This window comes from Lactuca virosa, chromosome 2 (genome assembly GCF_052849685.1).
Source record: "Lactuca virosa cultivar CGN04683 chromosome 2, Lactuca_virosa_CGN04683_v6, whole genome shotgun sequence".
NCBI classification, from domain to species: Eukaryota; Viridiplantae; Streptophyta; class Magnoliopsida; order Asterales; family Asteraceae; genus Lactuca; species Lactuca virosa.
Genome location: NC_136427.1, coordinates 230,955,060 through 230,980,858, shown reverse-complemented (window position 1 = coordinate 230,980,858; position 25,799 = coordinate 230,955,060). Strand labels below are relative to the sequence as shown.

Genomic DNA, 25,799 nt, shown 5'->3' with positions numbered 1-25,799 from the left:
GGTGAGGTGGGTCACAAGGTGATGGGTCGGACCGAGGTAGTCCTACAGACTACCGATATGATTCAACAGATTAGACAACGGCTGCAGACCGCACGGAGTCGGCAGAAGAGCTACGCCGACCGACGCCGATCTGAGTTAGAGTTTCAGGTCGGTGATATGGTACTTCTGAAGGTCTCACCCTGGAAGGGTGTGATCCGCTTCAGGAAGAGGGGGAAATTGGGTTCCCGTTACATTGGACCGTTCAGGATCATTTCCAGGGTTGGCAAGGTGGCTTATAGGCTAGAGCTACCGGAGGAACTTAGTCGGATCCACAACACTTTCCACGTTTCACAGTTGCGAAAGTGCATTATGGATCGGGAGGTAGTGGTGTCGTTGGATGATATTCAGGCCGATGAGCGCCTGAATTACGTGGAGAAGCCTGTGGCCATACTGGAGAGGAAGATGAAAGTTCTGCGGAACAAGGATATACCTCTGTTGAAGGTACAGTGGGAGCATCGGAGGGGGTCCGAGTGGACGTGGGAGACGGAGGCAGGGATGCGGGAGCACTATCCGGAACTGTTCACCGCGGCAGACTTCGAGGACGAAGTCTAGCTCAAGTGGGGGAGAACTGTAACGCCCCGATTCTCAGGTATTGATTTTTTATATAAGATTTTCTTGATTTCAAGGTCTACTCGACGGGTTGGTTGCCTTACTCGTCGAGTAGCAGCGGGTTGGTCCACGTGTTTTAGTGACCTACTCGCCGAGTCCGAGAAGGGACTCGACGAGTAGGAGTTGGCAGATGAAACCCTAAATTTCGGGGTTTTGCATCCTATTTAAAGGATCATTGGCCTCCCCCAACCTCCCCTTTACAGCCCCTTGACACTCTAAAACCCTAAATCGTGTGTGTGCTTCATTGGTGTGTTTAAGCTTGGAAGAAGGATCTTGGTGAGGAAAAACTTGGGGAAACAAGTGGATTGAAGCAAGGAACTCGTGGGAATCAAGATCTACTTCAGTTGACATCTTTTGGGAAGGTATTAAGTTGTTATCTTAACCCCATTTCATTCTAGATCTCTTTTGGGTGAATTTTAGGGCTTTTCTAGCATAATAAGAAGCCATTCTTGGGTCCAGATAGGCTGAAGGCCCCGAGGAGGGCGGTCCGAACGTGCCGAAGGCTCAGAGAGCGGTCCAGATAGACTGAGGACCGGGATTCGGTCCAGTCAGACTGATGGCTCATTATGCATGCTGTTTGCTTATATGTTTATATGATATGGTTATATATGTATGGCGTTGGTATTTTGGGGGTAAATCACTAAGCCTTCGAGCTTACATTTATCGATTATTGTTTCAGGTACTTCTGATGATCGCAGGAAGGCGAAGGCATGATCGTACCGCTCCTCACACGTTATGATTTTATGTTTTGATTTTGGGATACTTTGACTATATACTATATTAAAAACAAGTTTGTAATAATCATGAGTTTTGAAATGTTTTAAAATGTTTAAATTTGGCATGATTTTTATGGATGTTACAATAGGGATGAGATTGATGGTTAAAGTTTCATTTGTAACATAGATGATGTTGGTAGAATAAGAGTATATTAGAATTATCATTTACAATAAAAATAAAAATAACATTAATAATGCACTTGTGATTATTAACATCACAAAGTGATCGATGAAACTCACTTGATGTTTTTTTTCTTTTATTCCATAATTTTTATACAACTTGTTGATTTTATTCATTTTACTTTTTATTCATGCCAATTGGATATTTTTAACAAAATATATTTGTTGTTACTAGTATATCTATTGAGATTCACTTAGGTATTGTTTGTTTTTTCGAAATGAAATTCATAATCTGTGCGAATCACCTCTGCAACCATCTGAAGCAGAAGAGAAGACCAAACGGTTGCAGCTTATAATAAAAAACATGTTTGTTTCTTAAAATCTGCAGACTGCTATAGTAGACTAAAATTTAAATAAATTATTTTTATAAACTGAAAATAGTTTTCAACACCATTTTAATAATTCTAGTCTTAAAACATTGAAAGAATACCAAAAAGAACATGTAAAAAAACAAAAATATAAAATAAAAAAAATATAAAAAATATAAAAGAAGCTATTAGTTTTATTCTAGAAAAAAATTAATTTAAAAAAACATTAAAAAAATAATTATAAAAAAAATAAGAAAATATTTCAAACGATGTCTACAAAGTTCATAAAAGAATTACACATGTTAAAAAAGATACAACCAAACCTGAAAATATTATTAACAGAAACTGTAAAAAAATTAAAAAAATCAAAGTCTTTTTTTTTTCAAAAAAAAATCAAGTTAAAAAAAATTATGGAAACTATAAAAAGAAATTGTATCAAATCCGTAAATCAAAGTTTAAGAAAAAAAAATCAAATTAAAAAAAAAAGTTATACCAAAATTCTAAAAAAATTCACTTGAAAAAAATGAAAGCTGAAGAGGTTTGAAGAGGCAAGTCAAGTGCTACGCCGCGCAGAACACACGTAGAGATTTTATAGTCTGAAGCCTTCAAAAAATAAACTGCTGCGAGATGACAAGTGTTGTGCCACGCAACAAATATTGGTATGGAGATTTTTTTTTAAAAGCACCTTACTAATTCTTTAAAGATGACCATGATAATCACATTGAAATACTTAAAAGATATGTATGAAATTATATGGATGCTTACTCTTATATTTATTCATGTATTAGGCATCAGAATAGATATTAATTTGCTCAAGTTGAATCCAATATCAATAATTTTTTTTTGTGGATTGCTATTCCAAAAAAGAACTTATAAAATTATAGAAAAAACTCATTATTGTAATTAAAGTAACTCTAACTACAAAAAGGTTATTTGGTCTCTAGTAAGACATAGGTCATGAGTTCGAACCTGCTTATTAGCATTCTTTTAATTTCTTTTATAGTCCCGTCAAAAAAGAAAAACTAATAAACATTGGGAGGAATTTTTTAGAGTAAAATCAACATCTAGTCATTTAGGGTAAAACTATAAATTTTTTTAGCAATTAAGAGCATCTCCAATGGTAAATTTTTTATAAGATATTATTATTGACCTTTATTTTTTTTATAACTTATTACCATTGGAGGTTAGAACTTATTTGTTTTTTTATTAACCACTCAATATATATTGAGTGGTCAATATACTTCTATACTTTGTCACTTACCCCCTCATACTTTAGTTATATTTCATTTACATTCCTAAATATATTTTATTTTTAAATATTTTTTTTATTTATTTACTATTTAATTATTTATATTAAATATCTAATGCCATTTCTTTCTATGAAATATAAAATTATAATGATTATATAATTTTTTTTCAATATTTTTTATTACTATTTCATAATAGTTTTTTCGTATTAATTTTTCCGAACGATATGTTGCAATATATTTATTTTGAAACAATGTATTATAATACTTTTAATAAAATTAAAATACAACGTGTGTTTAAAAAACGAATAATTAAATAAGGGGGTTTTATAGAACATTTTAGATAGATATGGATAAATTAGTTAAAATTTTATAAAAAAAACTATTTGAAAAGGTTAACTTGGTTATTTAGTTATAGGTTAATTTATTATATTGATGATGTGACAATAGTTTTAAGTCCTAATATGACTTAACCATTGAAGATGCTCTAAGGGTATTTATGATTTTCACATGAAGTAAACCTAAAAACCGATCTACTATAAGAAATGAAGATAATTTTGCTACATGTCCTTCTATAATAAGTTTTTATACTTGTCATTTTGTGATATTTTTTCAATAAATAATATCCACATGTCAATTTATAGTTTTTTTTTTCAATTTTTAAAATAAAAAAGCCACATAATACTTCTACCCTAATAAATAAGAATGATTTTGTCACACGTCCTTTTCTCCTTCATTTTGACACTTGTCATTTTCTAGATTTTTTTGAATTATTTAATATCTACTTGTCATTTTTATAGTTTTTTTCTTTTTTATTCAAATTTCACCTACTAAATGTCACTTCATATTAATTAATTTTATTAATATATTTATTAATGTACATAATAACTTTTTATTTGTGAATTCCTTTTTCTATTAATATGTTAATTAATGTATATGTATATTAATGTAGATAATACATTCCGTTTGTGAATTCATATTAATTAATTTTATTAGTATAGATTAATTAAGACCAAATTACATAAATGGTCAATGTGGTTTACCAAATGTCACAAACTCAGTCGTTACTTATTTTTTTATTTGCACACCGTTACTTTTGGTCCTTTTAATAAACCTGTGTAATACACGGGTCTCACACTTAGTACTTATATATGTAAAGTATCAAATGTAATAAATATTATACTAAATTGCAATTAATATGTTTTTTCATTCCTTATTTCAATTTTTTTTTTAATATTTATTATTTATATTTTAATATTTTTTAATAAACCCGTGTAATACACGGGTTTTACACCTACTAAAGAAATAAATAAAAATGATAAAGCTAGTAAGTAGAACGGAGATTATGAGGTAAAAAAAAAATAGTAAAACCAATAAAATTATGTAAACGATTTTTATGTTATTTTTCCAACAATATTTTGTTAAATGCACACGTTAAGGTAAATTTATAAAGAAATCTTTTATCGGAAACGTTCAGGGGACATTACAAGATTCAAATTTTCAACCTTCCCGCTAAGCCTCTGCGCCACCGTCATCGGCAGCTACACAGACGATCTTTGCTCGGCGGTAATCCTAAAAGGTCTCTCTATCTCTCTCTTAACTAGGGTGTGACTTAGACTTTGGAAAGTCCTTTTGATCTATAAACGATGCATTGTATTAGGCTGTGCACTTTTCTAGCCCTAAACCTCTAATTTTAGGGCTGCGTCTAGGTCTTTGTTCGAATTATGGATTCAGTTGTCGCTACGGTTAGTGGATACCACGGATCTGAGCGATTTAAACTTATCAAATTAATATCTCAATCTGGTGCAAGTTATGTTGGAGCAATGAATCCCTCTACCACGCATTTGGTATGTTTTTCATATTCGAAGCTTTGCATATTTTTAGATCATTTTTAGTAATTCATGTAATCATAGTGATACTAAACCTAAAAGATTGTATATTTCCGGTTGCTTGTTTAGATGTGTCGCAAATTTGAGGGGAAGAAATATGAACTTGCCAGGAAATTTAAGATAATCGTGGTGAATCATCGATGGATTGAGGACTGTATAAAACAAGGCAGGCGAGTTTCTGAGCGTCCCTATATGAAACGCTGGTATGATTGCCATTTACCAAAGCCTTTTTTTCTTCTGTTGTGAAGCTTGTAAAAGAAGTTTAATTGTTTGATTGCACTAATAGAGTGTGTTCCTAACTCTAGTTTCACCAGTGTAACTTTGGGTAGAACAAGCTCATCATCCACTTTACTAATGTGCAACTCATAAGTTATACCCTCAATGAAAATGAAATGTGTAATCCCACTTGTCCTCCATTTGATTTCATAATTTTGCAGTGGGTTTGAGGTGGGGCCCTTGCTGTTGGAGGCCCCAGTTGTTGCTAATGAAGTAAGAAGTGTATTTGGAGAGGTACCTACCACCAGCAACTTCTCAAAAAAACCTGTGATTAACATTGAAGATGGTGAAAGTGGCGATGATGATTGGAAAGATTCTTGGTTGTTGAAAGAGGTTAGATGTGATCTCTTAACTGCTTCTGAAATATGAGAATCTTTATGTTTGTACTCTCTATTAATCTATTGCCAAAGCTTAATTACCTCAGATGGTGTTTTAAGTCATGAAACTTATTACTAGGATATGCACCTTATCTTTTCTTTCCTACTTTCTGCATTAGGGTTTCTCCCCTAACAATTTCTGCATGTTGTTTTCAATGTAGAACCTGCTTCCTGATGTGAGACAAAATAAGATCGGTTCTAATAGATTAAAGAGAAAATGTACTAAGAGACAAAATAAGGACTGTTCTGAATCCTCCAAAGGAAGTCATAGACTGATTTTTAAGAATATATGTAATGAGCTCAATTCTTGTTCAGATTCAGAGGAAAATTCCCAACACACAGAAATTCACCACAATGCTGTTGACATCGGCGAGCCTTCTAATTCTTCTGGGAGGCAAAAAAGCAGAAGACTTTTCAGAAAAACTTTCCAAGATCATGAGAAAAGACCTTTAATCTTGGAGGATCTTGAAAAGTTTGAAGATTTGGGGACTTGTAATCTTCAAGATCCAGACTCTAACACAAGGAATCCTGTAAATAACTCTTCAGAAGTTGATGATGATAAATGTAATGGAAGGAAATTATCTACACCACCACAGCAGTTATCATGTGTTATATGCTGGACAGATTTTAGTTCAACCAGAGGGGTTCTGCCATGTGGACATCGCTTTTGTTTTTCATGCATACAGAATTGGGCAGATCATATGGTATCTATAATTTTATCCTTTTTACCATATTTTAAATTATGTTTATATTCATTTCAACTTATTGCTTACAGGCGTCTATGAAAAAGGTTTCCACATGTCCTTTGTGTAAGGCCAGTTTTTACAGCATACAGAAGATGGAAGATGCTTTATCTTCTGATCAGAAAATATACTCTCAAACAGTTCCCAATGAGAATGCCTCCATGGATGTATACATTCTTCCACATGCAGAAGCATCCACATTTCATACTTTGGTAAATCTTCATCGTAAAATTCATGTCATATTATTTATTAGTTTTGTTCATAACTGAATTTGGTTTTTTACTTTTTATTTTTGTTGAACAGGGATCAATACCATCAACACCAGTTTGCTACCAGTGTGGTTGTGTTGAACCTGAGGAGCTTTTAGTGAGATGTGATAGTTGTCATATACGTTGTGTTCATTCTTATTGCTTGGATCCTCCACAATTTCCATGGGTATGCATTCAGTGTAAGGATCTTCGTATGCGATATTTCCGTTAAATTTTAGGAACTGTTACTTTAAAATTGAAACTCAAAACATAAAGAAAGCAAACTGGGTTTTCTGTTTTTATACGATTCGTTTAAGTCTTTCTCTTGTTAAAGAAAGGTGGTGGGGATACTTGTTTTAAAAAAAAAACGAAGCTGTAATGGGGTAACTTTGAAGTTTTCTACATGTTTAAAAGATAGCTATATATGTAGTCAATCATTTGAAGTATACTTAAGATGCTATATATAAAACCGAATCCACCTATTATGATATATATATATATATATATATATATATATATATATATATATATATATATATATATATATAGTATTATGAGATTCACATGTCATATATTATAGGTTATTTTTTTTTATAACTATACAATCTTTATCCACATTTTTGTATTCACAAAATTTAAAAATGTAATATGCAATAATCAAAATGCTTAAGCTAACGTCGCATCTTAAGGCACTATTGTTCTGATATTATTTTAGTACGATCTCAACTCCAAAATTACAGATTGGCTAAATAATATTTGGAATAAATTAAAACCAAGTTGTCCTCTAATTTATATATTTTGCTTTCTTTATATGAGAGAGACAAGTTATTCTAAATCCATCTGCTTATTTTCTCGTTATGTTATTAATTAACTAGATTATGACCCGCTTTAAACGCGTGCAACATAAATTAAATACATATCACATTAATTTGTGGTTGTCTTAGGTGTAATTTTAATAAAAAAATGTTAGTTAGATTCATTTTTAGAGTTTTTGAACCAAACTCATTAAATAAAAATATTTAATATTTATATTAGAGCAAATTTGGTTTTTTAATACAGTAATTTTTAACAAAAATGATCTTACGTGATCTTTGTTTTATCACAACATAATGCAACTTCTTGATTAAAACAGGTTGTATAGTAGCTTTATGAATTGACTTTGTTCGGTGTACCAACTTCCATTGAGGCTCATATGGTTATTTTCATATTGACCCTATAAAACCAAAAGCAACAATAAGTTGTTATATGTACCAACAACGTTAAATTCTACAAAGAAATTAGATAAACATTACAAATAAAGTGAATTGCCATAATCGTAAACATTAAATTCAGACATTGTAATTTGGTCAATTTCTAAAGTATTTTTTCATTATAAAAATTAAAATATGATTTTCAGGCTACACCCAATCACATATATATATATCTTCCGATCAAAGAAATTATTACAAAAAAAAAAAAAACATTTTATGAACAAAATTATAATATTAGTTTCATAATTTGTCAAAGGTTAACACTAATAAATAATAATAAACTTTCACAAATCTTGCATTTTGGTCACTACATCCAACTAACAAATGAAATTCAGTTTAGAGGATTGATTCAAGAAGTGTATTAATGACTTCTTGTAGCTGAATTTAGGGAAATGCTAATACCTATTAAGATATGAGGGAACGGTCTGTGAAGCTACGATTGGTTTATAAAGGGCAATACAAATTGAAAATCGTTAGCACATACCTTTCCTACCTGCTTCAATTATCAAATTTAGATTAAACTTGTCAAAATCAAATTAAAAAAAAATTGATATGTAACCTAGCAATCAAACAACATATTTTTCATAGAAATAAATATCACAAATCTACAATTTACACTTCATATAATATTCTTAAATTATATATTACATTTTCATCTTTAATGGTCACTAAAACCTCTTTCTGTCTTATTGTTGTGACACGCATCTACATCGAAAATAAGAGAAAGAATTATAAAGAACGAATATTGACAGAGTGATCCTTCATTGAAAACACAACAAATTTTTTCATAGAGCCATTAGGATTCTTCTATAGATCGCTAGAAGGTCTCTATAATGACAACCAGTGTGGCATCCATGAGAACGCACCACTTGAAGTAATAGTTTTGCTTAATGTAAGTGAAAAATCATTTAGAATGCTTACCAGATGTGATTGTTTCCACTTGGATGTGAACATTAACATTCGTGTAGAGAAATTGAACTTCAAATGAACCCTGCATAGTCAAATCAACAAACATGACAACACAAAAAGAAGCCAAACTTGACATATAACAAAATTTCCAACAAATTTCAAAATTTTAAGGTTTCGCTGAACAATTTTTTCAATTTATCATAATTTTATTTTATTACAACCCTATATGAGTAAGCAAAAATCATGAAAATCATATATTATTTTTCTTTCTTTAGAATTAACAGTTTTTGCTTGCCTTCTCCGGAAGTACGATCTATCATTTATGTTGATGATCTTTTGGTTGAGGACATTGTTGCCAGATTATCAACATCGTAAACATCTTCCAGGTTGTGTTTTAATTCTTCATGTCTAAATACTTTTTTAAAGGATGTCTACTTAGTTTGTGGACTTGCTGCAGTACTTTTATCAAGATTCGAAGCGGGTGTGATGTTATCACCAGTAAACGAAACAACATCCTAAATATAGAAAATAAATTCATATGTCAATCTAAAAGTTAATAATATTTTAAAATATTAGATTTGGTTATATTATATTTAAACCCTTTAAATTTAATGTGTCTTGAAATCCGAATTTTGCCGATAAAACGTTAAAAGAATCGGATTATGGCCCATATATTTGTAGTACATAGAAATATGTTAGTTGATCAACTGAAATATAAAAACAAAATTAAATAAGTGTGGTGCCTGTAGTATTTTTCGTAAAAGAATGTTACCTGTTTGATGTTAAAAAAATTCCAATTCAACAATGATTGTATTATCAACATTGAAGTTTGAGATTGCATAACCATCAACTTTGTTCTTCAAATTATAATGTGAAATTTAAATTTTGAACGCCAACTTTTTATCCAAAAGTAAATTCAAAGGAGATGGATAAATCTTCATATTACACTCCTAAAAAAATGAACGGTTATAAAATTAGATAGACAAAAAGTAAAAATTAGTTTTATGTAAATGAAGTTAATATCGATAACCTTTTGAAGCAAGTCTTGTGTGGTTTTTTTTCCAGAAGTTTCTTTGCGTCACGATCAAATAACGTAAGTGACACCATATCGGTAAAGTCTTGTACTTTAATGGTGATTTTGAAACTAAAACCATTGATATAAACAAAATCAATAATATAACATTAGAAATTTTAACCAAAGATTATAATAAAATATGTATAAAAGAGTTATTGAAAACCTTGGAACAACAAATATGTCTTTGTTAATGCAAGTTGAAGTGTAACAATAAAAGACTTCTTTATCTTGCTTTTGGTCCGTTCCACCAATTTTGTCATCATGCATTAAAACGGCTTTTATGGCTTTATCTTGACAAACATAGGTCAACACATTTAAATATCGATATAAATGATATAATTTTGTTTCTGTGACAAAATGAATGAAACTAATATGCTTAAAGTAGATTGATTAATTTTTTTCATGACCTATCAACAAGAACACATTAACAACAGGTAATAAGAACAGAGTAAATGCAAGAAATTGGAGAAGAATAAGGAGAACAGAGTAAAGAAAGAACCTGAAAAAAAGGAATTGAAGAAGAAGATCGCTGAAGAAAAACATTGTAAATCGTAGGACTCAATCCAAAATCGTAAGAATAATAACTTCAATGTACCGTATATATAGGGTGTTTTTAAATAAGGAAATCATTGTCTTCAAAAATTGGGATCCTAAGATATCATCTTGGAGATTTTCGGCTATTCATCTGGAAAAAAAAGAAAGATATCGGTTATATTAATTCAAATTTCAAATTAATTGACTTGCTTATGTAATGAGTTTTAAAATTCAAACCATTATCTCAAATTGATTCATTTTATGTGGGATATACTGGGAGATAATTTATTAATAATATTAACTTTAATTTTGATTCTAAAATATTTTGCTGATTTAATGGGATTAAATTAGATTTTATAAGTTAACAACTGAATTATTGATATGCTTATTTAATGAGTTTTTTTTAAAAAAAAAGGTTTGAATTTTGAAACCAAAAGCTATAAATAAGGGAGTTAATTAGGAACAATATTAATTACAAAAACTGATATCATGTATATAAATAAAATGATATGCTTCAATTGATAAAATTATTGCTGAATTTAAAGATTCTATAATTAATAAAGATTCTATAATTAAATGTAATTGTGTTTGAATTCTATTTGGGGAAGATGATGTCAGCAATTTGATCTAACGGTGGAAAACATATGATTAAAACGCAATCAAGGGCCTTGATTGCTTCATTGGTAAATTAAAGGTTCTCTTTTAATAATATTTAGAGATACGATATTATGGTAAGAAAGGTTACAGTCTTTCCGCTTTGTGCATATGATACACCGACTCACAATCACTCACCGGTGGCCAATGGGAAGTTCCATCTAAAGATCTTCCAGGTTGTCCACTTAGACGGTGTTTGTTTTCTTAAAAAAAAATCTTTTTGAGTGTGCGGAAACATTTATACTAAAAGGAAATCAAATATTATTATATTTTTTTTTCTTTCTGTTATCTTCTTATACATTTAGGATTGTGACACCTGTAATATTTAATCAAATTAATAAAATTTTATTATATTTGTCAACATTTAAAAATGATAAGAGGAAGGATAAAAAAATAAATGGGAGCATAGTTTATTTCTCTTATCAAAACTTGTTTGTTTTTTAGAATAAAAACATATATTTTGTCTTCTTTTTGCACAAAAAAAAAAGAAACAGCTTTTAAAGTTAAAAGACACTTCTAACCTTAAGTTTTTAAAGTTTGTCCTCTATTTCTATTTGTTATATATATATTTTTTGTCTTTTTCCATTTTGTTTGTTTTTTTTCTTGTTTCCCAATGTTAAACTAATAATTAGTTCAAATTATTTAAAACATATAAATTTATCGGACTTGATTCTCATCTATTTTATTACCGGTTCTAAAATCTAAAGAACTACGTGTGATTCTTACCTTCCAACAACCATCATTTTTGGTCGATTTCGTAAAATTTGGTTGGTGCCTATCAGTGCCTAGTCTATAAAAAATCAAATTAATATTGTAAAAGATAAATATTTATCTTAAACTATAATGATTTGATGTCATTAATTATAAAATATATATGGATATATAGACTTTGAGCATTATTAGATCTAACTCTAAAAGTATATATGGCTACTTAAAAAATTAGAGAAAGAAATTAATGTGTGTAAAACGTAAATATAATACCAAATTACACTTGTAATAAAACTATCCTATAAGTTGAACAAAGTCAACTCCAAGTTGACCAAACTGATTTAATTTACCCCTAAGTTGTCCATCTAATCTCACGACACCCATGGTCCGAAATTCTTCATGACCAAGTTATCCATATACAAGTATACAATATATGTCGTCTAACTTGTATTTTATAACAATCTAAGTCCTTTTAACGTTCGTATAAAATCTAACTGCATAAATGTTTAAAAGACATTAAAATCACCAACATATTTATATTTAATATTAAACTGTGTTTTTCAAACCGGTAACCACATTTCAAAGAAGTTATAGTTTTGTATGGTTAATTTGATTTGTCCATTAGATAACTCCCTAGAAAATTGGTGAATGTGGTTGTCAAAAACTGCACTTTCAATCCAAAACATTTTTTGGTCAAAATTTTGTCTATAATTTTGGGCTTTCTAGCAATTTTGGTCCATGGCCGGTATAAAATGACTAAATCATACTTTGTTTGATTATATTTATTGATATTAGTTATCTAAATTAATTATATAAGAAAATTAAATAAATAGGCCCCACCAAAACTTACCATATCCCACCACACCTTTCTTCTCCCCTTCCCCGTTCACTTGTAAATCAAAAACCTGAAATCCCTTCATCCCCTCGCTCTACCATCCTAATCCACCATTCACAAAATCAACATCTGTAACATCCTGAAATTTTTAGATAAATTTTTTTATTTCAAACATCCAGTAGTCATGTCAAAACAACCGAAAGTGTATCATAATAAAAATAATATCAGAGTACAAATCCCAAAATCACATAATGGAGGAAAACACGGACGAATGCGGTGCGATCAAGCCAGACTCTTCCCTTTCGAGCTGGAAATATCTGAAACACAAACTGAAAACCGTAAGCACAAAGCTTCGCAAGCTCCCCCAAAATACCCCATACCATACATACATAACAGTCAAAGCATAATTGGGTCTATTTCAACCCCTTCGTTGTCTTTCAACCGGTACTGGGTCAATTTCAATCGTTATGGTCTATTTCAACAAGTACTGGGTATATTTCAACCCCTTCGGTCTCTTTCAACCGGTACTAGATATATTTCAACCCTTTCGGCCTCTTTCAACCGGTATCGGGTCTATTTCACCCATACAACTAACACATAATCATAACTAAAGAGTCACAAAGATAACAAGCATATACATGCAATACAGGAAATTGTCACGAAGACAATTATCATCCTACCAACATAGTCTAGTGGGCCGATATTGATGCCTTCAACTCACGAGTATAATGAAGGAAACTCACCTCCGTCTGAAGATATCAAATCACATTCGGGCTACCGAATCATGAAGTCCTCTAACTAAATCACAAATAATAGAACCCTGATTAGCAATTAGGCCATTAACCCTACCCGAGAGTCTAAATCCCAAACCCCGGCTTCCAGGGTAAAAGGCTGCTTAACCCTTCCCTCATTGGGCCTAACATACCTAGGCCCAAATCCAAACTAGCACAAAGTCCAAAAGACATTCCATGCCCAATATGGGCCCTAAGTCTAAAAAGGCCCAACACAACAAGACTTGCGGCCCAACAAGGGCCCAAATCCCTAAGCCCAAAAGTGACCCGAAACTAAAAGCCCAAAAACCTCTCTGTTGAGTACGCTAAGCGTACCATCAGTACGCCTGGCGTACTCGAGTGCTTTGCAAGGTCGAGACTCCAGGTGCGTACGCTCAACGTACACCTGCGTACGCCCGGCGTACGCCCCAGTTGGCCATAAATTACTTTTAAGGTCCTAATTCCTTAAGACCTAACTTCCAACTTCAGATCTAAGCTTATTAAAATGTATTAAGCCATAAAGTTGCAACCTTTATGCTTGTGCATGGCTTAAAAAGGTCAAATCTTGGATTTTAACATACTAACTTCATGAAACAACCCTCAACCCTTTCATGGTTGGGCTTAAACCATAGAGACACCATTTTTATGCACAAGGGACATTAGAAACACTAAGATCTATCATCATAACCCTCTAGAGTAGCTTATACTCTCAAGAAACACCTTAAGGGACCAAAATAAACCAAAAACCCTAACCATCTAGAACTAAGAGATGAATCATCAAGGTAGGAACTTTATACCTTCAATAAGCTAGAAAGGGTGAATAACCTCTGGATCTACAAGCTCCCTCTTGTCCAATGCTTCTCCACTCTTCTTCTTCAAGATACACCACACACACAAGGTCAATCTCTTTGGAAAATGGATTAGGGTTTTGAGGTTAGCTCAAAAAGGAAATGGTGGCTGATAAGGTGAGGGTTTGGGGGGTGGGGGAGGGGGATTAACGTTTTTAAATAGGGTGCAAACCCTAAAAATTAGGGTTTGCCCCTGACTCACGTACACCCTGCGTACACAAGGGTACGCCTAGAGTACCAGGGGGACACCCCGCCTCATGCATGCCAATATTGGAGTATGCTCGATGTACCATATGTACGCCTATCGTACTTGGGTCCAAGTCAAACAAATAAATGAGACAATTTTGCTAAGAGTTTACTAGACAAATCGGGCGTTACAACATTTGATGTGTTATCTATGCACTAGTAGTTTTAAATTTATAAAGTCCTATCGAATTTCAATTACTTTTTAAATCACAAATAGATAATGTACTTAGTCGTGAAGTAATATAGTTTAAGGTAAGAATTATTGTCGAACTCGTGAGGAACGGTTTTGATTTTGATTCAAACAAAATAGTTAAACTAAAGACATAAAAGTAAAGAGGGGTTTTTTTAATTATTAAACTTGTTTTAAACACTCAAATTAAGCAAACAAAAACAAAGAACTAGTTTTTAAAGCATAGAATTGAAGTACTTCTACTAGAATATGAATCCATTTAGTTTTCTATGTTTGATTCGTTAGCATGTAATGGATTGACGAGTTTGTTATTGAATTTTATGACTAATTATTTTGTTCGGAATTCCTAGTACAAATGATTAATGAACATCTAATCACAATGATCAAACAATTAATAAACACAAAATCATTTAAATAAATTCAACTATGAACGTTATGATCTAATGATTTCTTATTAATTATCATAAATAAATCAAGCATAGTATGAATATCTATTATTCTCTAACACAATCAAAGTTAATAATTTATATTACCTAACATTAGGATTGGATAAATCTCTACTCTTAACAATTTAATGAACATAAACAGTTAAGAATCAAGCTAATGTAACTAGATTGATCATTTAAACTACACAAAACTCACATGTAGATAATAAAAATTATAACTTTAACATGAAAGATAAACAATCAATCAAACACAAGTTTAAATCGAACTCACATAATCCTACTAACAAAATCAAAACATATTAACTAGGATTCATCTACATCTAGTGAAAGTAATAAGATTTTTAAGCCTTGCATCATAGCTAAAAAACAAAATTTAACGAATTCGGAATTGAAAGACATGATATAAAACAAACCGAAACGATTAAATCGACGAATTCTCTCTTGATCTTCAAATACACACTTCAAGGGTGTTCTTCATCTCTCAAAAACGTCTGGAATCGTCAAATAACTTGCTGCCCAAGTTGGTATAAGTTGGCATTCGAATTAGGGTTGAAAAATCTGTATATTTATAACATTGCGATGCCACGACGTGGTAAAGGTCTCATTACTTCGTGATGTCGACTTTCCTTGTTGCACACGAACGCATATACCGAGACGGGCATTATTCAAGATGTTCTGGAATTTTATTAAGGGCACGATGCGTCTTTCAGTTCTTTTCCCGAATTTCTTTGTTTTTTGTCCATTTCAGCTCCATTCTCCTCCTTCTGCATCCTAACTCTGATTTTAACTGTAATTGAACATTTTAAAGCATTTTAAGTATCATATATGTTAAAATATAACATTTTAATCAAATATATTAAGAAAATAGCCTAATATATATAATTAAATAAGACCATATCAACATTCATGTTTTTGTCATACGTGCGAATGTTATATTGTTTGTTTGTTGTTTTACTGTATGTGATAGTGATTTGAATCCATAGTTAGTACAAGAAAAGTTAGTATGCACCTCATTATGTTGACCCGCTTATTTTGTTGTTTACATGATGAGGAAGTGCTCTCTTGTTTATAAATTCCCTGATCAATATTGATCAATATTTGAGCTCTCCATGGTAGATAGTAAACATGAGATCTTATGTGTTATAAATTAGATTAATGTCTTCACGTAAATACTAGATTCTAAACAACATGTTTTCGTTTTGTATCACCTTTTTTGAACGGCTAAATATAAAAAATAAAAAGCACTAACAAGAAGCTATGATAAAGAAAACGTTATATCAAAGTGTTTAAAATTGGGTTTTGAAGCCACAAGTTCTAGTCTGTATGAAACTTTTTTTTTTCTATGTACAACCCAACAAAAAGAACTCGCAATAATATCACCCATAAGCCTATCATTTTTCGGTCTAGAGCTATAAAAAACACACTTATTAAAATATTCCATAAATTCCATGTAACATCCCAAAATTTAAGACCAAAAATTTCATTTTTAATTTAAAGATTCATAAAACAGATTACTGAAAATGCTACCAGTGTTATCTCATATAATAAAAACCATAAGTCAAATATCTCTCAAAACATATCATAAGAAAATAATGTCAGAGTACAAATCCCAAGAGTCTCATGTGCGGAAAATCGAGTGTGTGATGCGTTGCAGTCATGCCGGCTCCTTTCCCTTCGAAGGAGATGTACCTGAAACCAAAACTGTAAACTGTAAGCACGAAGCTTAGTGAGTTCCCCCATCATACCACATACCATACAATAACATACTGTCAGGCATATCTGGGTGCCCGACCTACCCCTTCGGTCTCTTTCAACCGGTAACCGCCTAGCATATATGGGTGCTGGCCTACCCCTTCGGTCTCTTTCAACCGGATACTGCCTAGCATATCTGGGTGCTGGCCTACCCCTTCGGTCTCTTTCAACCGTATACGGGGACTATTTCACCCCTACTACTACCACATAATACCCTAGCATATATACATATATCATATACTGCCTAGCATATCTGGGTGCTGGCCTACCCCTTCGGTCTCTTTCAACCAGATATCTGGGGACTATTTCACTCCTACCACTACCGCATAATCACATAACATACTAGCACATAAAGCATAACAGATAGTAGCATACCAGACAATTATCACAAAGACAATCATCTTAACTATAATCACCTACTGGTGGGCCGACATTGGTGCCTTAGACCCACCTCTACTGGAAGGTAACTCACCTCGTAAAGCTGAGTGTCGAATATCACGGAAAGGAATCTCTAACAGCTGCTCCGATGACTCCCCGACTATCATTATCATAACAACACTTAGTCAAAATCCATAATACTTCTTAGGGTAAAATGACCATTTTACCCTATGGTCTAATTTGGACCATACCCAAGGCCCAATTCCATCTTATCGTTCCCAACCCACTAATGGCCCAATTTTCTAAATTGGGCCCAACTCTTCAAATGGGCCTTATCACAAGAGGCCCAATACTTTAAATCTTAGCCCAAAATAAATAATTTCGAGTGGCCCAATATAGCCCAAGAGGCCCAATACTTTAAATCTTAGTTCTAGGCCAAGAAACTCTACTCCACAGTGGGCCATGGGGCCCCAACTATCCAGACCCAAACTTCTAAGGCCCAAAAACCCAAGTTCGCCACTCTGCTTGCGTACGCGCTGCGTACCTGGTGTGTACGCCCAACGTACGCTAGCCTTGACCAAAAGTGGGAAGTTGACCCAGTACGCTCAGCGTACCATGGTGTACGCCCGACGTACCGTCCAACTTCCTTGGGGCTCCATTTGTGACTTAATCCATTAAGTCCTCACGTCCAGAATGTAGATCCAGGTTCTTTAAGACATCCTAGTCCATAAAGTCACAAACTTTATGTGCTTGCATGCATGGTTGGGGGTCAAAACATGATTTTGGTCCTTAACCAAACTTTGTGACCATCAAACACTTGCATGGTTGTGGCTTAGCCATCAAGGTCTGATTTTTATGACTCTAAGTGCTTCTAAGAGCTCAAAAGGACAACTCTTATGATCTGAAACTATCAAGATTCAAGCAACCTCAACAATGGAGTCCAAAAGTGACTTAAAACACCCCAAAATCAAATCTAAGCATGCAATGATCAAGTTTGAAGCTTGATACCTCAAATGAGTCAGAAATGATGCTAATCTCCTGGATCTACATGCTCCCTTTGAATCCTTACTCCTTTTTCAAACTTGTTTCTCTTCCAAAACACCAAAACAACACTAAAATGCTCTCAAGTGGCTACCAAATCACAAGAACACACAAATATGGGTTAGGGTTTTCGTAGTGGCTGTCTAAGGGTGAGAGGGAGGCCGGGCTAATGGCATAAGGTCCTTTATATAGGGATCAAACCCTAAAATTTAGGGTTTTAGAATCTGCATGCGTACACTGCACCTACCTTGTGGTACGCTGGGCGTACGTGCATGGCTTCCGCGTTCCAATCTCTTGAGTACACTGAGCGTACTTGGCATAGTACGCCCCGCGTACGACACTTCTTATCCCAATCATAAGGATCCAATGGTCCAAGCCCAAACCAATTCCATCTATTAAGCTAATAATAATATAATTAGTACCTTATTAATCCCGGATGTTACATTCCACCAATCCGTCAAGATAATCGCATATAACACCATTTTGCGAGGCACAGATAAAGAAGAAAAAGCTACCACTTATTCCATATCATATACTGAGGCAAAAGAAGAAAGATCCACTACATACCAAATCTTCAGTCTCCAAATAATACAATATTGTCAAAGACAAGGTTCAAACCCTAGACACCTCATGTTCATATGTCCGACGTCTTAACCACCCTCACTCATGATGCTACTTGTGTTGGAGTTACTCAGATTTATATTTATAAAATTTTTATACAAATCGATGTGGTTGAGTTTTTTTTTTTTTTTTTTGCGGTTTTTACAAAACTAGAAACTAAACCGCATCAAAGAAGTTGACACGTTCACTAAAAAAAATCCGTTTGTACGAATAATCTATTAAAAAAATAAATAAGCTTAACACAGAAGCAGAAAAAGAAATAATAATAACCTGGTCTCGGGCATCTGCCATTATACCCATAATGGTCGGTCATATTATTGCTATCCATAATGGAAAGGAACATTTACCTATTTATATAACATATCATATGGTAGGACACAAATTGTGATAATTTGCGAACTTTTCGGTTTTTTCAAAACTAGAAACCATACTTGTTTTGGTTTACACAATTTGGTTTTTGCTTACCATTGATCCAACCTAGATCAGCACAAAACTAGACCTGCCCAAGTTCCAGATCAAATAATAGCCCCTTAACTTTTTTTTAATACATTTTTGCCCATATTTAAATTTTTTACCGACTTTATCCAATTTTTTTACAAATTTTCTCTAACTTTTTGGCAACACTTTGTCCGATTTTATACAAATTATGTCTAACCTTTTTTGCAACACTGATTTTGGCCCATTTTTCAATTCTTCTTCTTCTTCCTTTTTTTAATAAATATGGTCCACATATTTTTATAATTTTTCTAACTTTCTTCTTTGTATTTTAGAAATTAGGTTTTTTAAGAAATTTTGTTATATATATATATATATATATATATATATATATATATATATATATATATATATATATATATATATAATCATTGGTTTTGAAGAATTAATTTTTTACAACTATTTTACATCTATTTTACATCTTTATTTTTATGCATGATCTTTTTTAATATTTTTCCGTTTTTACATCTTTGATTGTATACGTGTTGTTTTTAAAGATTTTTCTGTTTTTAAAGGTTACTTATTTATCACATAATTGGTTTTCATTTTATTACATAATCCTTTTCATTCATGTAGCTTTCTAAAAACATAATTTTTTTACATAATCGTATTCACAAACCAAAAGTGCATTGTTATATACATAAATTTTCCTCAGCAATAGATCCCCAAGTTTCAAACAACCTGCAAACGCTAAATCACTAGATTCCAAGATTTTTTGAACCAAAGGTAGCTAAAATTTTCCAAGATGAGGAAGTTGTGGATAAAGCATTCATCTACAATGTATGGCATTGATTTGCCAAAAGGGAACATGTGGAATGAAGTTGCATATCGGAAACTAATAGCATGAATGCATGATTGACCACATGGACCTCCCCAAACTAATATTAAAATTACATGCCCTTTTGAAACACAAAGATTCTTTCTTTCATTAATTTCTTTTATGCAAGTCTCCATGTCAGCCTGTCAGTCCTTTATTAAACCCCCAACACGAACGCCCAGTAAATCAAATTTGTTGTCAATGATATTGTGTAAAAAAATCAACCTATAGAATAACATGATACAAGAACTTGTGTTCATTATTTAATTTTGGAGTACACAAAGCGATGCACAGAGTACAATGAGCACATGAAAACAAACCATTTTACTCTGGCAAGAACATATGTCGAGGTACAAACTGTCTTGACCATGTGAGGGTTAGTAGTTGGTAACCTTACATAAGTTGCTCTTCCAGATGCCATGTCTGCTACGACTTGTGTCGTCCAATACATAATTAAAATTACTACATTACCCTTCTCCATCAACAAAATAATCCACTCTTATCATGTTGTGGTGGGGAAAAAAGGAAAACAAGATTATTCTCCAAGTTTGTCCTTAAAAGGCTAATGATTTGCTAGCCAGCTCATATATATTTAGAGTGCTCTTCAATGTTAATCATTATAATATATTTAGTTATTTAATCTTTTAAATTCATGAAATTAAAGGGTATATGGTTTGCTTATACTTGTCACCATCAACAGCACTTTGAGTCTGTATATATAAACCCCTTCAAACTTCAAACTCAATCCTGACCTTATTATTTTCAACCAATGAAGCCCAATCCGATTGATCAGCTTCCTATTCCCACCACCAACGGAAACCTCCACAAACCACTCATCACCACCAACCACTTCATCCTCCCCGTCATAACTCTAGCCCTCCTAATCACCGTCCATCTCTACATCGGAAACTTTTCCGACCTCCGGCTGCTCAACACCGCCACACCCACCGGAAACTCAACTGAAGATCTCAAGTGTAACATCTTTCAAGGGAGTTGGGTGTTTGATGACGAGAGGGAAACTTATTATACAAACGAAACGAAATGCATTATTGATGATCGACAAAACTGTATGAAGTATGGAAGACCAGACACTGATTTCATGAAGTGGAGATGGAAGCCGGATAAATGCGAGTTACCTGAATTTGATGCGGCTGAGTTTTTGGAGGTTGTCAGAGGGAAAAGGTTGGCGTTTATCGGAGACTCAGTGGGAAGAAACCAAATGCAATCATTGGTTTGCATGTTAGCTAGTGTAAGTTGTCTTCAAAATTAACCTCAACTCAATTCATATACTTCTTCATGCATAGCCAGTTTATCTTTATCATTCAAAACTGGCGGTTTAAGAATATAATTTGTTTAATACTTAATACTGAAAATGATTAAAGATAATAAGTACATATACACGTATATATATATATAGTTATATACCCATATTTATAAATTGACAAATAGAGTTGCTTTGTACAGTTGTAGTGGTGGGACAGATTATTTTAGTTTGAAAGCAAAAGCAAGTGGTGGTACATTGATAATAAGTATTATTCTTGTTATCTAGTATTTTGTCTATTTTAAAGAAGCATCCACACCATACGCTTGATGGTCCATCTTTTTTAAACACTGTTTATAATTATATGAGTGTAACTATTATTTTTCTTGTAGACGTATGAATAAAGGTAAGAGCCAAACACACACAAACATAGATAAGAAAGTGACGTGCCAACAGAAATAGAAAGGGTAATAATGAATAATGACAACAAACGGCATTATCAACAGTGTTAATGTCAATTATTATGTTGATTAATTATTGATAATTATACAAAAAAGCCAAACTTATGTCCCTTGAAGACGACATAATGTGGGCTTGATCAGTAGTTGGGAGATGGAAGTATATATCCGTTTTAATGTTTGAAAAGAAGTGTGTGCGAGGACAAATGCATAAGTTACAACTTAATATTGGATGCTTTATTTCAAAAAGAAAATGACAAGAAAAAGGTAAAGTACGGGCAGAATATTAACGTCTCTTGTTTCAAGTAAAAAAAAAAAACAAACAGAAAGATTCATCTGATAGAAGTTAAAAAAAATTAAAAAGTAGGCTAGAAAAAATGAGAGATTTTTTATTTTATTTAATTAATTAATTTATTTATTTTTTTGTTTACTAATTAACAATTGTATATGATTTACAGGAAGCTTATCCTATTGATGTTTCGTATACCAATGATACAAGATTCCGACGATGGGAATTTCCCAGCTACAACTTCACATTAATAGCAATATGGTCTCCTCTATTGGTGAAAACTCGAGATCCAAATCCAACAAACTTCACTCGCGACAGTATAATGAATCTTTACTTAGATGAACCAGATGACGCGTGGACATCCGAGATAGATAACATAGATGTGATCATATTTTCAGCAGGACAGTGGTTTTTCCGACCATTTATGTATTATGAAAAGGGTGAAATCGTAGGTTGTCATTTCTGCAATAAAGAGAACATCACAGACCTCACAGTCTACTATGCATACCAGATGGCATTCAAAACAGCATTCACCACGCTTCTAAACCATCAAAACTTTACAGGGTTAGCGTTTTTAAGGACGTTTTCACCACAACATTTTGAGAATGGAGATTATAACAATGGTGGGAATTGTGTGAGAACGAGACCTTTCTCAAAGGACGAGATGAAGTTGGATGGGTATAAGTTACAGATGTATTTAACTCAAGTGAATGAGTTCAAGATTGCACAGAGTGAAGGGGAAATGAGGAATAAGGAGGTGAAACTCAGGCTGTTGGATACTAGTGACGCTATGATAATGAGGGGAGATGGACATCCGAACCATTTTGGGCATCCGGCTAGTGATAATAAAAGCTACCCGGATTGTGTTCATTGGTGCATGCCTGGCCCTGTTGACACGTGGAATGAGTTCTTGCTTGAAATGTTGAAGATGGAAGAAGGAGAAGGGTTTATTGAAAGGGCACCTCAGAGGAACATCACCAAACTCAACCTCAGATGAATCGATCTCTTATTTAATTGAAGATGTAATTACAGTATTTTAGAATTTGTATGTAGTCCATAATATTTTTACGCAGTGTTTCAAGAGTGCTTATAAATATACGATTATACATGCAAGTAGCAATTGCAGAGAATTTATGCATAAAAGGAATTTGGCATTTAATTCGTAGTGCAATCATGCAGTGGCCCATCGTGTTATTCTTTTTCCATTATTTTATTACAAGTCTTCGTCTCCACTCGACCTATGAATATGATCACTACGACAATTATTCTTTATGAAAAATAAAACAGGGAATATCGAAAGGAAGAAATGAAAGTGTCGGTTAAGCCTTAGGGATAAAAAAAATTATATAAAAATATGGATTTCATTTTTACCAAATTAGGGGTTTCTGAGGGACCGGTTCATGATCATATCGACTCGTCTTCCTGCTCCGTTTGCCTCGTTACAATTTTTGCTTTATCACATTAAATTCTCCCAGACACTAATCCTGCCATTTTTCCCGATTAAACATCGATCGCTCAACAGCTTCAGTCGTCAGCCAAGATGAACATTTCCGTTGACAAGCCGTTTCAACTAATTGGGCTTCAGCTCGTCTTGGAAAAATAAAAAGGCGCCTTTTTAGGTTTTACTCTAAAGCGCAAACTAAGCCTGGCGTGGCTGCTTTGATCGGCCCATTTATCGTTGGATTATTACAAAGTTACATAAATGGTCTCTCTAATTTTTGTGTCACAGATTTAATCTCTAACATTTTTTTTTGGTGAATATGATCCTTATGGTTCTAATTTATTGTGTGGATGGTCTGAGACCAATGTAAAATGATTTTTTATATTTTTATCATTATTTTTTATATTTTTTGTTTGTTTAATCATACTTTATATTAGTATTAATCACAAGTACCCACCATACTTTTTTATTATCTTTTATCTTTTTTTTCATTCTATTATCTTTTATCTTATATAATTTTTGATGTATTTGTTTGTTTCTTGAGTCATTTCATGCCAAAATGTATTTTGATTGTTTCTTGAGTTTTGGCAATTTTCATAGTTTTTTTTTGGCACACAAGCAGATAAATCATGCCGTCATCCAACATAAAAGACATGTATTCTTGCAATATCTTTACAATGATTTTTTAAAAATATTTTAATTATGGCTTGTATAGCATTAACAGCTTACCTAAATTTGATAAGGGTTCATATTGAATTGTAAATCACGTAAGTCTTCATATTTCTAAATCACTTCATAGTACACATCATCATCAAGTAGGCATGTCCATTAAGTTAAAATTTCAGTAATTTAGAAGAGTAGGTGATTTTAGAGGATCAATAGATGACAACTTATCCATATCAATTTTTTCTAAAGGAAAATAAAATAAAATACACATGAGCAACATTTACCCATTCAAAATATACAAAATTACAAATCGATTATGTAGAAATCTAAAGTTGATGGTGATTCATGTGGCGCCAATGTCTCATGCGATGAAGATGTATGACACGGACAACAAATGGATAATCAATAACACTAAGGATTAGGAGAGGGAGGCGGTGAAGATGTATGACACCAACTGGAAAATAAATTATGCTATTTCGAGTTGTTTATTTTTGTTAAATGATAAAGGGAAAACTTTGATTTTTGTTGATTATCTTCTTCAAATGCAAAAGGAATAAGTTGAAGATGAGAAGACAATGATTGATTTAACATCCCAAAAATCACGAATAAATTTTTTATTTTTCAATTTAAGTAAAGTCATTGTTTCCAATCAAAACCCAAGTCATAGACCAAATATCAAACATAAATATTCCATAATCAAGTATCATAAAATCTCCAAAACATATCATCGAAGGATGTGTACGATCACGCTTTCGCCTTGCCCCGATCATCAGAAGTACCTGAAACATAAAACTTAAACTATAAACCAAACCTTAGTGATTTCCCCCAAAATACCCCACATAAAAGAACATATACAAACATGCATGTTGGGTCCACAATTATCAGACTTGTAACATCCGTTTTGTAAGGTAATATATTCTGTGGCATTTTGTTTGAGTGTCGATTATTAAAGTCGGAAAGAGGCTTATTACGCTGGGCGTAATGTGAGTACGCACGGCGTACTCACCGGACTTGGACACGGAGGGAAGGACCATTGTACGTTGGGTGTACGCTGTGAATCAGCAAACCCTAAATTTTAGGGTTTAACCCCTATATAATCCCCATTATGAGGCTTGAGGTTGCCCCTCATCAGCCTCCTTCCTTCATCAGCCCTCCCACGAAACCCTAGCTGCCATTTGAGTGTTTTGAGCTTAGAAATGACCTTTGTTGGTGTTTTTGGTGATCGTGAAGAAGGAAGGATCTCTTGGAAGTTGCTCTTGTGGTGTTAAAGCTTGTGAATCCATAAATTAGCCACCTTGGTCATTCTTTAGAAGGTATCAAGTCCTTACCTTGATGATTCATCTCTTATTTCTAGAAAGTTAGGGTTTTTAGTTTGTTTTGGTCCCTTAAGATGTTTCTTGAGAGTATAAGATACTCCAGAAGA

The 25,799-nt window shown here is 32.9% G+C and overlaps 2 protein-coding genes and 1 long non-coding RNA gene across 4 annotated transcripts; 2 read left to right on the top strand and 1 right to left on the bottom strand.

The window, feature by feature from the left end:
* The first annotated feature begins 4,630 nt into the window (after positions 1–4,630).
* LOC145156850 (zinc finger (C3HC4-type RING finger) family protein / BRCT domain-containing protein) lies at positions 4,631–7,106 on the top strand. Of its 2 annotated transcripts, XM_079076077.1 has the most exons (7): positions 4,631–4,738; positions 4,869–5,006; positions 5,118–5,251; positions 5,486–5,657; positions 5,863–6,405; positions 6,477–6,656; positions 6,748–7,106. In XM_079076077.1, exons 2-7 carry the CDS (start codon positions 4,884–4,886, stop codon positions 6,922–6,924), a joined length of 1,329 nt encoding a protein of 442 aa, XP_078932203.1. In that variant the 5' UTR covers positions 4,631–4,738; positions 4,869–4,883; the 3' UTR covers positions 6,925–7,106. The 2 variants fall into 2 exon arrangements, with proteins under 2 accessions (XP_078932203.1, XP_078932202.1); XM_079076076.1 differs by having other exon boundaries at positions 4,642–5,006.
* Positions 7,107–20,929: 13,823 nt separating this feature from the next.
* On the top strand, positions 20,930–23,428 carry LOC145160388 (protein trichome birefringence-like 19). Its single transcript, XM_079079555.1, has 2 exons — positions 20,930–21,510; positions 22,439–23,428. Exons 1-2 carry the CDS (start codon positions 21,031–21,033, stop codon positions 23,264–23,266), a joined length of 1,308 nt encoding a protein of 435 aa, XP_078935681.1. The 5' UTR covers positions 20,930–21,030; the 3' UTR covers positions 23,267–23,428.
* Positions 22,350–23,889, bottom strand: LOC145160389 (uncharacterized). The gene is made up of 2 exons (XR_013738101.1): positions 23,641–23,889; positions 22,350–23,507 (listed from the first exon to the last, which is right to left on the bottom strand). It is a non-coding gene; the product is annotated as an uncharacterized LOC145160389 (long non-coding RNA).
* Positions 23,890–25,799: the final 1,910 nt, after the last annotated feature.

What these genes read in the sequence shown, in the direction of transcription:
- LOC145156850 (XM_079076077.1), top strand. Translation starts at nt 4,884, where the DNA reads ATGGATTCAGTTGTCGCTACGGTTAGTGGATACCACGGATCTGAGCGA. An exon ending in ATTCTTGGTTGTTGAAAGAG is followed by an intron (nt 5,658 to 5,862) that starts GTTAGATGTGAT and finishes TTTTCAATGTAG; the next exon opens with AACCTGCTTCCTGATGTGAG. An exon ending in CATCCACATTTCATACTTTG is followed by an intron (nt 6,657 to 6,747) that starts GTAAATCTTCAT and finishes TTTGTTGAACAG; the next exon opens with GGATCAATACCATCAACACC.
- LOC145160388 (XM_079079555.1), top strand. Translation starts at nt 21,031, where the DNA reads ATGAAGCCCAATCCGATTGATCAGCTTCCTATTCCCACCACCAACGGA. An exon ending in TGGTTTGCATGTTAGCTAGT is followed by an intron (nt 21,511 to 22,438) that starts GTAAGTTGTCTT and finishes TATGATTTACAG; the next exon opens with GAAGCTTATCCTATTGATGT.